Here is a 13433-nt window from a genome sequence, read left to right as displayed (position 1 = left end):
AATTTGACTACAGTTTATTTAAAAGAACCTCAAGGAGTCATAAACACAGCCCAGGAAATCAGAAGCAGCTCTTCGCCCAGTCTGGAGGACATCTGCTGCAGTAGACTTACTAAGAGTATTTTTTAATAACTGCATTGTTAAGAAAGAAACATGGGGATTTAATTTATATCCACTACAGTCCATGATTGTTGTTCTGTTGTATCTAACAGTCATTAAACACTTCATTGTTAATACTATATCCTATTTTGTTTTACCTTACGTTTCTCTTTTATTTTTTATGACAAGTTTATCCTGCAGAGTCACATTTAATCTCATTGTAAACAATGTACACTACGTTGTAATGCATTACAATAAAGACAATTCTATTCTGATCTGCCCTCACGTCTTTATTCCCCAATATCTCAACAGACATCCCTAATGAATGAATAAAATGATAACATTTTGAAGTAGGGCGATGATCTTTTTCTACGTTGGTTAATACTGACATCTAGTGTTGTAACATTGTAAGAGTACCATTATTTAATTCTCGGTTGAGAAAGAGTTCAGATTGTTTCCATGGAATATTTGTAAATTGTAATACTGTAATCCACCTTCACATTCTCGAAAACATTCTAAGAAAACTTGCTCAAATTATGCTGTAATCAAATATATTTTAGTGCTAAAAGTGGTGTGCGGTCTCTCTCTAGTGGTTAATGAAGATACTGAATTAGTTCACGCAGAATTGCGAAGCAAAATCGATTTAATTCGTTTTTTTCTGCAAAATAAATAAAAACACACGGGGAGTTTGTACCTTGTTCTCTTTTTCCATCAGGGAAAAAATTACGACAGTTATCAGTGCAACTGGTATGAAAAATATGTGTTGAATTTTCAGTTTTTATTCAAGGTGGATCATGCACGTATATTTTTAACCGTTATTTAAATTCCATTCGAACTTCAGAATCAGTCGAGAAAACATTATTATTATTATTATTATTATTATTATTATTATTATTATTATTATTATTATTATTATTATTATTATTATTATTATTATTATTATTATTATTATTAAAGCACAATACTGACTCTCAACTCAATAACATAACACTGTTAGTTTTTGCATTTTTTTATACTATCTTTTGTACTGAAACTGCACATATTTTCAGAAATATCTACAGGTACCATTGCAAAATTGTGTTTGAAACTGGTTTTAATGTAATCATTGTTTTGGAACCGTTTTTTTGAATTAATGATTACAGTATAGTCTCACTTCAGCTAACCATATTTATCAATTATGTTAATCATGTAGGAAGGTATACAATTTTTTGAGACACTAATCAAGGCTAATAATTGTGTTTATTCAGTGACTGCTAAAAATGAAAGTAATGAATTTGAAAGTGTCCTTGGAAGAAAGAATTAAAAGAAGTGAGGAATGTATACATGTATATTTAATTTGGTATTTAGCTATATTTTTATTGTTTCATAAATATGTGCCCTCTGATCGATTGAAAGTAATTTCAATAAAGTTTTATTTTGAACAATGGCAACATAATGCATAATGTGCAGGTTTGTTATTATTCATTATTAATTATTATTATGTATTATTATCATCATCTTATTGTCGTTTTGTTTTTGGAATACTGTATACTATTGTGAGAAGCGTTAAGGGGGCGGGACCAAGATAAACGTCAGCTTTTCCCCGTCGGCCCTTTTAATTTTTTTTTTAATTTCATCTGTATTGTAAAGTTGTAGATTTTTAATTGATTGTTACCTGAATACAAAGAAAAAAGTTAACATAATTCCTTGTTTATTAAACGTCCCCAACCAACAACTACATGTCCCACAAACCACCACGAAACGCTCTCGCTCCTCTATGACGTGGTGTTGCCATGACTCATCCAATGATTGAGTCGAGATCGATGATTGACGCGCTTGTCACGCGCTTCTATTGGTTTCCATGCGGTTTCCAGGAAGTGAACGCCAAGTCTTGGAACCTCCCACTACATGTGAGCTCAGTCAGCGGTACCGACCACGCGCGGCGTGCGGAGGAGAGAAACCGGCGGAAAGTCAACGTCATCCCTCCGGACTACCGAATCGACGTAGCGGAGAAAACAGCCAGCGGAGCGGCGTTGTCCGAGGCAGGTAGGATATTCGTCGGCATCCCAGCTGGGTTTATCGCAGCTCGAGAGGGGACCGAGGGAGGGGACAAACTAGGTCGAATTAGGTAAGAATCGGGTGGACTTTAGGGCCTGGCAGACTGGAGGCCTGTTAGCTCTCCGCGGGTTTTCCTGAAAGAGGTAGCCGGGGTACAAATTCTCTTTCGCGGTCACCCAGAGTATCATAGCGGTTGTCCTTCACGACACCGCGCCATTTTTATAGCGAGGTACACAACTCCGCTTGTCGGTCAAATTTTTATTAAAACAGACAATTGTCTTATTGTATTTTAAATAATTTCCTTTAATTTTAGGTGCTGAATAACCAACAGCAGAAAGATGGCGGACGACCCCAGCGCGGCGGACAGGAACGTGGAGATCTGGAAAATCAAGAAGCTGATTAAAAGTTTAGAAGCCGCCCGCGGGTAAGGACGTAATGTGTGTTTTTGTCAGAGTGGAGGCAACTTTTTTACCCCGGCAGGTATTTATTGTCTAAAATATGTCCTGTCGCAACAGCTGCACATCACCACCGGGGCCGACTTTGGGAGTGGTTAGCTTAGCATGGATAGCTTCTGGGTGTTAGCTTGAATGGATGCCTCATACCATGTTTAATTTTTGAGACCACGTCAACCACTTCTGCTCCTCTTCAGATAAAAAAGAGAAGTAGACGAACCCCATAAACACACGAGAACTGCAATGATAAATATATCCGCTGTTAACGTCATCGGGATGGGGGGGCCGCCATGAAGTGCTAGCTGATGAAAATGAGATATCGCTTATCTTGCAGTTGAGCCACTGAGTATTTTTTGGGGTATAATAGACGTGTTAAAGTTGCCAGGATGTCTAATAGACGTTTAAAGTATATTAAACGTCCAACAAGCGTTTAAAGTCACTTTCATGTCAGTATAACTGTTACAGAAGTTAATCATTTTTTAATTGTTAATCCAAGTTTAGAACTCTCTAACTTAATGGTTGATGAGATTGATGATGGATTCAAACTATCTTGGAAGGATGGAGTGCTGGGTTTTTATGACTGAAATGTATAGATCAAAGCCAAAATTAATCTATTAGAAATCTTATTATACTGCGGCACAGTTCTGGGGTCATGAGATCAAACCTCTTGTGTGAAGTTTGCATGTTCTCCCTGTGCTTGTGTGGGTTTTCTGCCCACATTCTGTCTGTCCCTGTGTGCCCTGCAACTGGCTGGCAACCAGTTCAGGGTGTGCCCTGCCCACTGCCCGAAGATAGCTGGGATGGGCTCCAGCACCCCCGCGACTCTCTTTATAAACATAATAATGGATGGATCTTATCATTATAGATAGATAGATACTTTATTCATCCCCGAAGGGAAATTATAGCTTCATTTTAGAATTACAAGTGCAAATTCACAGTTACAAAATCTTTCATTGCCATTAATTGTGAAGATGAACAGCACATGCATACACCTATCAAGCTTATCCCCAGCCAGAAAACAATCAAAACTAAAAGTAACTGTAAATATTCATTTATGTTTATGTAATTTTTTTCCTGGTATGTTTATTTGTTATTTTCTTATGTATTAACTTTTTCTTTATTTAGTTTGGTCATTGAAGTGAAAACGCAACATTGCTCTTGAACGGTTTTATGGAATTGTTGATCGGTAATCTTCATTTTGAAAACAAAAGTCTAAATATCTAAATTTAGATGTTTGAAGGACTTCTCATAGATAGGAGGATATGTAGACCAAGGGTCATCCACCCTTTTTTAAGCTGAGCGTTATTTTTCCTCACTGATTGGCTCGCAGGGTTGCCTGTTTGTTATGCATTTCTAGAGTAATTTATGCTATTACTATGTTATTAATGGCATTGCTACGTTATAATGTTGAGAAGTAATCCATTTTCACCAATTGTCAACTTCTAAAACATATGTCCTTTATAATGGCACTGCATGATATACATATATAAATTAGAGACAACTTTGAGGAAGAATTTTGGACAAAGTATTTAGTAGCTGGTCATTTGCTCGTCTGGAGAATGTTTTAATAGACTTAACATGTCCAGGCTGAAATTGGGTCTACCACAGTTCTAAACTTAACTATTCCTATATTATCAGATTTCTAGACTAGACAATTTAGTTAAAATTAACATCTAAAAGATGTGTACATGTAGACCAGGGGTCACCAGACATTTTGAATTAATGGTTGTTAAAAAGAGCAAGCAGTTTGATGCACATTTCTAGAATAACAAATTATGTTAAAACTTGTTTATCATGTCGAAGTGTCCTTGGGTAAGACGCTGAACCCCTAATGCCCTCAATAAGCAGGTTGGCGCCTTGCATGGCTGCACGGCCGCTATTGGTGTGTGTGTGTGTGTGTGAATGGGTAAATGTGAAGCACATTGTAAAGCACTTTGGGAAGTCTTCATTTTCTTGAAAAGCGCTATATAAAATGCAGATCATTTCATTTCATCATGTTATTGACCGCTTGTAATAATTAGTTAGGTTTAAGATGGGCTCAGTCAACCACTACAACATCATGACAGTTAGAAATAGAAAATTTCCTAGAAAATCATATTGACCCATTACCGTTTAACTATTTATATAACCAGACCGCAGGCTACTCGGGTGGTCTAAGAGGAATTCAAAGTTTAAAAAAAGAATATCGTGATAGATTAGTCATGTTAAAATGTTGTTGGCTCTCCTGTAGTATCAAGAGATTAGGCAGAGAAAAGCAGAATACCTTCTTGTGTTGTGGTGAAGACTTTTTGTAAGGTTCTGCCACTGTCCACCCTGCAAACTACATCAAGATGCCGTATGCCAGTTAAGCTCTGTTATTCCATTGTGACTGACTACAATTCCACTTGGTCATCTATTTATGTGCCAGCAGCTCGTTGAAATGAGCTGAGTTTGGGTGGGGACGTTGGGCTTTAGCCAAACATTTAGTCATGGCAACTGGCCATGAGTTGTGTGGCTGTTGAGTGCGTCCTTTCTAGCCACTATGCTAGGAACAGAAATGCTCACCCTTAGACAAATTTGTCAAGAAATCAGTATAGAATCCATTTAGGGGTAAAGTCATTTAGTTTTGCCTGAAATGAACCATCTGCCTTGATCTTAATGCTTTAAGCTGTACAGTGTTTAGCTAGTCTCACACAAATATTTTTCTCTTACTAGTAATGGCACCAGTATGATCTCTCTCATCATCCCACCAAAGGACCAGATTTCCAGAGTAGCCAAAATGTTGGCGGATGAGTTTGGCACTGCTTCCAACATAAAGAGTCGAGTCAACAGACTCTCTGTACTTGGGGCTATCACTTCTGTACAGCAAAGACTAAAGCTCTATAACAAAGGTGGGTCAACCACATTCAACGCTCATATACATTTTTTTTTTCATTTTGCCAAAAGTAAAAGCCTGAGTCATAGAATAAGGATGCCTTATTGTGTTTTATTATTATTTATCTGAATTACGACACACTATTAACCGACGCATTATCAACCAACACGTCTGAATTTGTTTTACTTATCTCCCCACAGTGCCACCCAATGGCTTAGTTGTGTACTGCGGCACCATTGTTACAGATGAAGGGAAAGAGAAAAAAGTTAATATCGACTTTGAGCCTTTTAAACCAATCAACACTTCCTTGTACCTATGTGACAACAAGTTCCATACTGAGGTGGGTCTAACCTTTCGTGTGTTTTCACATTTCTACCCATTCCATTCAGTTTCACGTGCTCAATCTGTTCTTTTGAATTGTAGGCATTGACGGCCCTGCTTTCTGATGACAGTAAGTTTGGCTTCATTGTGATTGATGGAAATGGGGCACTCTTTGGAACACTGCAGGGGAACACCAGAGAGGTGTTGCACAAGTTCACTGTGGATCTACCGAAAAAGCACGGTATACTAGCAAAATATTCCGGTTTTTTTTTTTTGTTTTTTTTTTTTGAATGAACATTTGCAGTAGACCCCAGGGCACGACATGAATCGCTTCTGACGGCCTATTTAAAATAAAGCTGATTTTAAAAACTCCACTTACGATGATTGGCATGTCTTTAGAAAATATATTTGCTCTAATCGTCTTCTTATTTTTAATATTAGTTTTAGAGCATGGGTCTCCTATGTGGTGCCCCCTAAGGACAACTGGGATGCCCGTGAGCCTGTTCTGAAAATAGCTCAGCAGTGCTGGGTCATTGGGATTTTCTAGTGAGGAATTATTTTTGGTTGACGATCTATTTAACCCTACTTCCAATAATTAACGGAGCAATAACGGGGCGGAAGTGGCTCAGGAGGTAGAGCGCTCGTCTTGTGATCAAGAGATCGCAGTTCGAATCCCGACTCCTCCGTGTTACATGTCGAAGTGTCCTTGGGTAAGACACTGAAACCCTAATGCCCCCAATAAGCAGGTTAGCGTCTTACATGGCTGCACGGCCGCTATTGGGAAATGTGAAGCACACTGAAAAGCACTTTGGGAAGTCTTGACTTGAAAAGCGCTATATAAATGCAGATCATTTCATTTCAATAAAATCGTAACAACACACTAGTAACTTGATAAGTTATTTTACAAATGTATACCAAACTGTGTGCCCTTTGCTCTTTGGTAACAGAAAGTAGCTCTCAACTTGGAAAAGTTTTGAATTGAAAGAAGAAAAACAAAAGGCCTTGTGAGTTGTAGTTTAGCCAACAGTATATCAGCATTTTCATGACTATATATATATATATATATATATGACATTGACTACTACTCGACGGTCATATTACAGACATAACTTGTCATTCAAAGTTGAATTTTATCTTTTAGGGCACCTTAAACACTTTGTTGTGGATGTCATATAGTGGGGGAAATGCCAAAGGGGGAAATCATGAAGTGAAAATGTTGTAAGGCAGGAACGCCAAATCCCGGGAGTCTGCTGTATGTTACAATGCTTCAAGGAAATGTTTTATCCCTCAATGAAACTTTGACACATTCTCTCATCATGTTTGCGTTAGGCAGAGGAGGACAGTCAGCTTTGCGTTTTGCCCGTTTAAGAATGGAGAAGAGGCACAACTACGTGAGGAAAGTGGCAGAAACGGCCGTCCAGCTGTTTGTGTCCAGCGATAAAGTCAACGTAGCAGGAATGGTTTTGGCCGGTTCTGCCGACTTCAAGACTGAGCTCAGCCAGTCTGACATGTTTGACCCTGTAAGTACGAGCCCTAATTAGCTGAAATGTGTTACTTTTTTAACGTATTATATAGTCAAACATGGGTCATTGGTTAATACGACTTTTTTTCCTGGGAGTTTTACACTTAACTCATAATTACTTATATTAAACTGTGTTTATTTTCCTTATGTGTTAATACAAAGTTGGAAAATATTTAAAACATTTTACTATTAACCTAAACACGGGTCTCAACCCTTTGAAAGGTGAGAGCCATATGTTACTATATAGCAGTAAGGGCTGAAAGTTGAATATGCATTTTTAATAATACTGTGTTTTTACTATTTTGTTACCAGGGTAATTGTTGGAAGTAGGAATGGATGGACTCAAACACTAAAGTCATTTTACTAGAAAATCACAATGGCCCAGCACTGTTGAGCTTTTTTCAGAACCGGTATGCGGGCTACTTAGTTGTCTATAGCGGCTACCAACTTTAGCGAACCCTGCACTAGAAAAGGAACCTTTATTTATTTGATGAGATACATTTATACATCACTGCAAAGCTATATGTTGCCCCCTTTTAGATGTGTTTTAACATCACATGCTTAAAAGTTTTCCCCACAATAATTACACAAATACCGTGTGTGAGTTGACTAAAAGTCAACAAAATAATTAGTCTTCTATTTATTGTAGAAGAATGAAAAATAATAGCGGTTTGGTTTTTTTTTGTTGATGTCAGCTTCTGTTTATACACTATATTCTAGTCAATTTGCACTGGATAATATGTCCCAGGAATTAAATAATTCATGTACGGATGACAGTTACTTGAACGCAATTAGCAATATGAATGCAAGATGAGTTTTTTAAATTATTTGTCTTTTCTCTTTTTTCATATAATAGAGGTTACAGGCCAAAGTTTTGAAGTTAGTGGATATCTCATATGGCGGAGAAAACGGTTTCAACCAAGCCATCGAGCTCTCAGCAGAAGTTCTCTCCAATGTCAAGTTCATCCAAGAAAAGAAGTTGATAGGTACGTTGTTTTGATAACACAGTGGACCAGACAAGAGAATTAAGCGCGTGTGAGTTTTGCTAATACTTTTTATCTTCTTTTATTAAAAAAGCCATTTATCTGTAAGGCTCTCTTCTGTGGCTCTCCAGGGCGATACTTTGACGAGATCAGTCAAGACACGGGGAAGTACTGCTTCGGAGTGGAGGACACGCTGAAAGCTTTGGAGATGGGGGCGGTGGAGATCCTCATAGTCTACGAGAACTTAGACACCATGCGTTACATTTTACGTGTGCATGGGGCCGAGAGCAACGAAGCTGAGAATGGTACACATAGACCACATACGCAGCAAGTCACTTGAATGTGAACCATGCGACCTCACACTCTGTGGTTTCCTCCTATTCGCAGATGAGAAGACTTTGTACTTAACACCGGAGCAAGAGAAGGACAAATCTCATTTCACAGACAAAGAGGTAAGAACCACACTGGCTGGACTAAACGGACTTGTGTTTTATTATTCGAAATCTAAACCTCGCTTTTGTCTCGACAGACGGGACAAGAACACGAGCTGATTGAGAGCATGCCGCTGTTGGAGTGGTTTGCTAACAATTACAAGAAATTCGGAGCCACGCTGGAAATTGTCACGGACAAGAGCCAAGAAGGATCTCAGTTTGTTAAAGGCTTTGGAGGCATTGGGGGTAAGCCATTTTTCAATAAAAGCCACTAGTTTGACTTGTGAACACATTCATTTATAAATGTTGATTGATTTCAACAGAGAGTAGGTCCCAATCACATTTACATTATTAACCATAGATGGTATTGAAAAATAACAAGGATGCGCGATAATTATTGGTACGTCAGTTATCAAGCCAAAAACTGCCAAATGTTGACATCACTGTTATAAGCCTATTAGGAAAAAAAGACACAGTAGTCACTTGACGGTACGCTTTGACCTGCATTCCGCTAAAACTGCATGTTTTAAACATGTATTTTCCTTGCGATAATTTGATTGGGTTGTGTCTCCTCTACATCTCTGTAACATGCACGTGGCACCACAAATTTTGGGTTGTATGATTGTTTAGCTTTCAGAGTTCATTGAGTTTTGATCAAGAATGTGTGTTTTTTTCTCGTTCCTTTTCATCCAATCCTGCGTGTTTGTTTGTGAACATCAATTTAAGATTGACATCTCGACTTCGCTTGTTGATTAAGATTGACAGCTTAAGAACTATGTCCGACAACGACATAATGCTACTTTACTAGAGATGCACAGAGTTTACTGTAAATGTATGATTATTTTCTACTCTTTTCATATATCAACAGATTTATTTGGCGTCCCCCGGCCTGGCTGTAATTGGTCAAGCATTAAATTTTCTTGACGCAATTTTCCCTCACTGCACCAGCTTTTGTGTATTCTTTATTCATCATACTCCAAATGTGTACAAAAAATAATTCCACTTGAATAAGTGATGTATTTTTCTTAGCCAAGGCATGTGTTCCATCCATCCATTATCTGCAGCCCTTATTGTCAGTAGGGTCGCGTGGGTGCTGGAGCCCAGCTATCTTCAGCTAGTGGGCATGGGACACCCTGAACTGGTTGCCAGCCAGTCGCCGGGAACTCAGAGACAGACAATTCACTCGCTCATTCACACCTAGGGACAATTTGGACCGGCCAACTAACCTGACAGGCATGTTTTTGGAATGTGGGAGGAAACCCACACAAGCATGGGGACAACATGCAAACTCCACACAAGAAGGTTCGATCTCATGACCTCAGAACTGTGTTGCACACGCACTAACCACTGTGCTGCCCCTGTGTTCCATTCAGTGTTTGTTTAAACCAAAGTTGGCCGGTATCGATCTGAAGAAAAGGAGCTTATGGGGTTTCGGTACATTAAACGGTTATCGTGCATCCTTATGAAATAACATTTTAGTTTTCGTATTAATTCAAGTTGGCCTTTGTCATCATTTTTTTCCCCTCCTAGGTGTCCTGAGGTACAGGGTGGACTTCCAAGGAATGGAGTACCAAGGAGAGGACGACGAGTTCTTTGATTTGGATGACTACTAGGTAGTCGGAGACTGAAGTAGCGGGAGAGAAAACAAAGGAATGAAGTATCATGAAAGCAAAACATCACCTCTTGCAGCAAGTGAGGGGCTCAACTGTGTTGAGCTCATACCGACAGCGAACTTCCGATTCACTCGTTGACTCCACAACCTTGCACATACATTTCATCCGTACACACATCCAAGTACATCACACAGGCTGAAGAGGAGTGAAATGTTCTTTCATTCGAAGGAGAAAGCTTTTCCTCAATTAAACCCCCTGCCTTAGAGTGCTGGCTCCTTCCCCTTGTTGGATTGGACTCCACTCATATATTTTTTTTTGTTCCTTATCGACCCTGAATTACCCTCCATTTTGAATGAACTTAACAGCAAAGGCCCCAGAATGTTTGTTGCTCCTCAACACCCTTTAGAAGATGAACATTTGACAAAGAAGCTATACAAAAAAATAAGTATTTTCCTTTTCTCACAGCCCTCTGTCCTCCGCTCTTTGCTTAGTTTTTTTTTTTTACTGGCAACAGATGCTGTTGTATTTTATGAAATTGGGGGATTTTTTTTACCTGGTTTTCTGTAGAGAAAGGCGGGCAATGTATTAAAATTTGAACTGCTGAAAACCATTTACTACCTCTATCTCCTGTGCTCTCCATCTTCTGTTGACAACTTTTTGCTAAGTGACCAAACGCCGTTCCAGTTGTCGGATGGGATGTATGCATGCACAATAATTTCACTCATTTTAGTCATCTTTGTTGAAATTGGATTACTGTTTTGCCAAAGTTCCAGCAAATATTCCTTGTTTTATTCTATTTTTTCATGGCTACCAAATTAAATCCCACCTGATTTTGACTATCTTTAAAAATAGACTACTAGTGAAGTTTTTGCATTGCTTATGGCAATAGTCCACTTAATTCCAAAATGTAATAATTTTGTAAATGCATTTAAAAAGAACACAATTCAAGGTACCAGTAATCTGAAAATACACATTTGCCTTGTGCCGCAAAGTTTGGTAAATCTATCGTAGGAGAGCCGGAAAAGTCCTCCAGACATTCTCCTGTCTGCTGCCGTGGTCCTAGCTTACCACACCTTAATGCCATAAAAAAAACCAACACTTTTTTAGGTCTCAAATACTAAATGAGTCATTTTGACTTAAATTTGTGTTTATGAGCTATTTTGTATCTTTAATCTGTAGTGGAAATTAAAATCCTCTTGTTTTCTTACAAATGCAGTTACAAAAAATTACCGTATTTTCCGCACTATAAGGCGCACCAGGTTATAGGGCGCACCCCGAAAAAATAGTTTTTGGTCCTATATTTGACATACACAAGACACGCCGGATTATAAGGCGCTACAATGGGAATGTCGACGAAACAGTCAGATAGTTCAGTCAAACTTATTACCCCCTTAACATTCCGAAAGCTTGCAAAGAAGCAAATACGTGTCGAGAACACATGCGGATGCGGTGTCCGTACGATGTCACTCAAATCTATCTTTCCAAATATCATTCGGAAGGTTAAAGTCTTGGGATTCAAGAAATGCCAACCATTCCTTAGTTTCTATTTTCTTTTTCGCTCGCAACTTTACTGTGCATATGACAATAAACACTTGGAATTGAGTTAAATTTAAAAATAGACACTCCATGCCATCCATTATCTGCACCGCTTATCACAGAATCATCGAGTTCAGTCTGAAACAAGATACAGGGAAAATATATAGCCGGAGTAGCTCACCGAAGTCGTTGTGTTCAATAATAATGTGCAACCATGGTCCTCTTATATGCGTGAGTGTAGTAAATCCAGGAGAATAAAATATTTACAAATACAGAATAGTAAAAAATGCTTTCTCTATGCTGTCAACCCAATTTGCTATTCACAATTATCTTTTTCGGCCAATTGCAGGCTTTGTTTTGCCGCTTAAGCCTATGCCAGCCTGTAAATGATAAAAAGGATCCGCCCCCTTTGCCTCCGATTAATTTTAGCCAATAGTGATCGATTTAAATGATGATTGACACATTGGTTAGCCAATGAAACGCCGATAAATAATTCCCAGCATACACCGCGGACTACTTGGCGTTCGGGGGGAAATCTAGTCGGCGGCTGCAAGTTAGTTGCAAGACTTTGCAACTTAATATTGATCCATAATTAAGGCGCACTGTATTATAAGGCGCATGGTCAGCTTTTGAAAAAAATAAAGGCTTTTAGGTGCGCCTTATAGTGCGGAAAATACGGTACTCGTTAAATCTATCACAGCAGAGAACTGGACATGGAGTTTCCCATGATTTTATGGGCTTTGTTGATTACCCTGCAAGAATATCCTGTCTGATGATGCCGTATAAAAGGCAACAAAAGACTAAAGCTTCAGATACGGAAGCAGTCATTTTGACTTAAATTAATTTGTCTGCCATTTTGTAAATGAGAAAATGAATTAAGATCATCTTTTGCCTTCTTACAAATGCAGTTACTAAAAAATACATGTTAAAGCTACTGCAGCAGACCTGACCAATGACCAAAGTACTCGGCAGAGAGCTGCCCGTGATTTTCTGGGCTATGTTGGTGACCCAGATTCTCCTGTCTGCTGCCACGTCCAAGCATGCTGCACCACAATTGCATATGCTAATTTGCTTTCCACTTGTGTCATTGTGTTAGGGACATTTCTGCCATTTCTAAATTCTAGCTTTGCTCTTCCGTTGGCAACATACTATAAAGTATTTTCAGAAAATTGCAGTCTGTATCATTTTGTGACATTACTCTCCAATTTATCACCATCTTTAAGCCCTTTGATGTGTGAACATCTGTCTTTTGGACTTAGTATAGAGCATCTGGTGATTTGCTGGGCTGTGTTGATGACTGTAAGTTGCACCCAGCATACTACACAATAAAATGATTGCATATTTTGCTGACAAATTCTTACAAAGTGAGTAAATTAACCTAAAATAAGAGCCGATCGCACTAAACATAACGTAACCTGACATGAACCTGACAAAATAGACAATTGATTTTACTTTTAGTCGGATAGCAACAGCATCCCCAGCAAATGCCCTTTTGTTTGGGGGAGTCACCGGGGAAAGCCTTAGTAGCCCAATCCCCCAATCACAACCCTCTAAATTCATCTCACCACGCCCAATTAGGAAGAAACCA

General features: G+C 38.7%; 1 protein-coding gene across 3 annotated transcripts; it reads left to right on the top strand.

Moving 5' to 3' along the window:
* The first annotated feature begins 1955 nt into the window (after positions 1 to 1955).
* On the top strand, positions 1956 to 10919 carry LOC148360231 (eukaryotic peptide chain release factor subunit 1). 3 transcript variants are annotated; one of them, XM_088343764.1, is made up of 11 exons: positions 1956 to 2121; positions 2447 to 2557; positions 5280 to 5455; positions 5640 to 5779; positions 5863 to 6001; positions 7090 to 7280; positions 8139 to 8268; positions 8397 to 8570; positions 8653 to 8717; positions 8795 to 8942; positions 10227 to 10919. In XM_088343764.1, the coding sequence occupies exons 2-11, from the start codon at positions 2472 to 2474 to the stop codon at positions 10307 to 10309; spliced, it is 1332 nt and encodes a 443-aa protein (XP_088199890.1). In that variant the 5' UTR covers positions 1956 to 2121; positions 2447 to 2471; the 3' UTR covers positions 10310 to 10919. The 3 variants fall into 3 exon arrangements, with proteins under 3 accessions (XP_088199890.1, XP_088199891.1, XP_088199892.1); XM_088343765.1 differs by having other exon boundaries at positions 1957 to 2117; XM_088343766.1 differs by lacking the exon at positions 1956 to 2121 and adding an exon at positions 2235 to 2362.
* The last annotated feature ends 2514 nt before the right edge of the window (positions 10920 to 13433 follow it).

This window comes from Urocampus carinirostris, chromosome 9 (assembly GCF_059441175.1).
Source record: "Urocampus carinirostris isolate Australia breed hairy pipefish chromosome 9, RoL_Ucar_1.0, whole genome shotgun sequence".
Taxonomy (NCBI): domain Eukaryota; kingdom Metazoa; phylum Chordata; class Actinopteri; order Syngnathiformes; family Syngnathidae; genus Urocampus; species Urocampus carinirostris.
The sequence above is the reverse complement of the archived record's forward strand: the minus strand, read 5'-3'. Positions and strand labels throughout refer to the sequence as shown.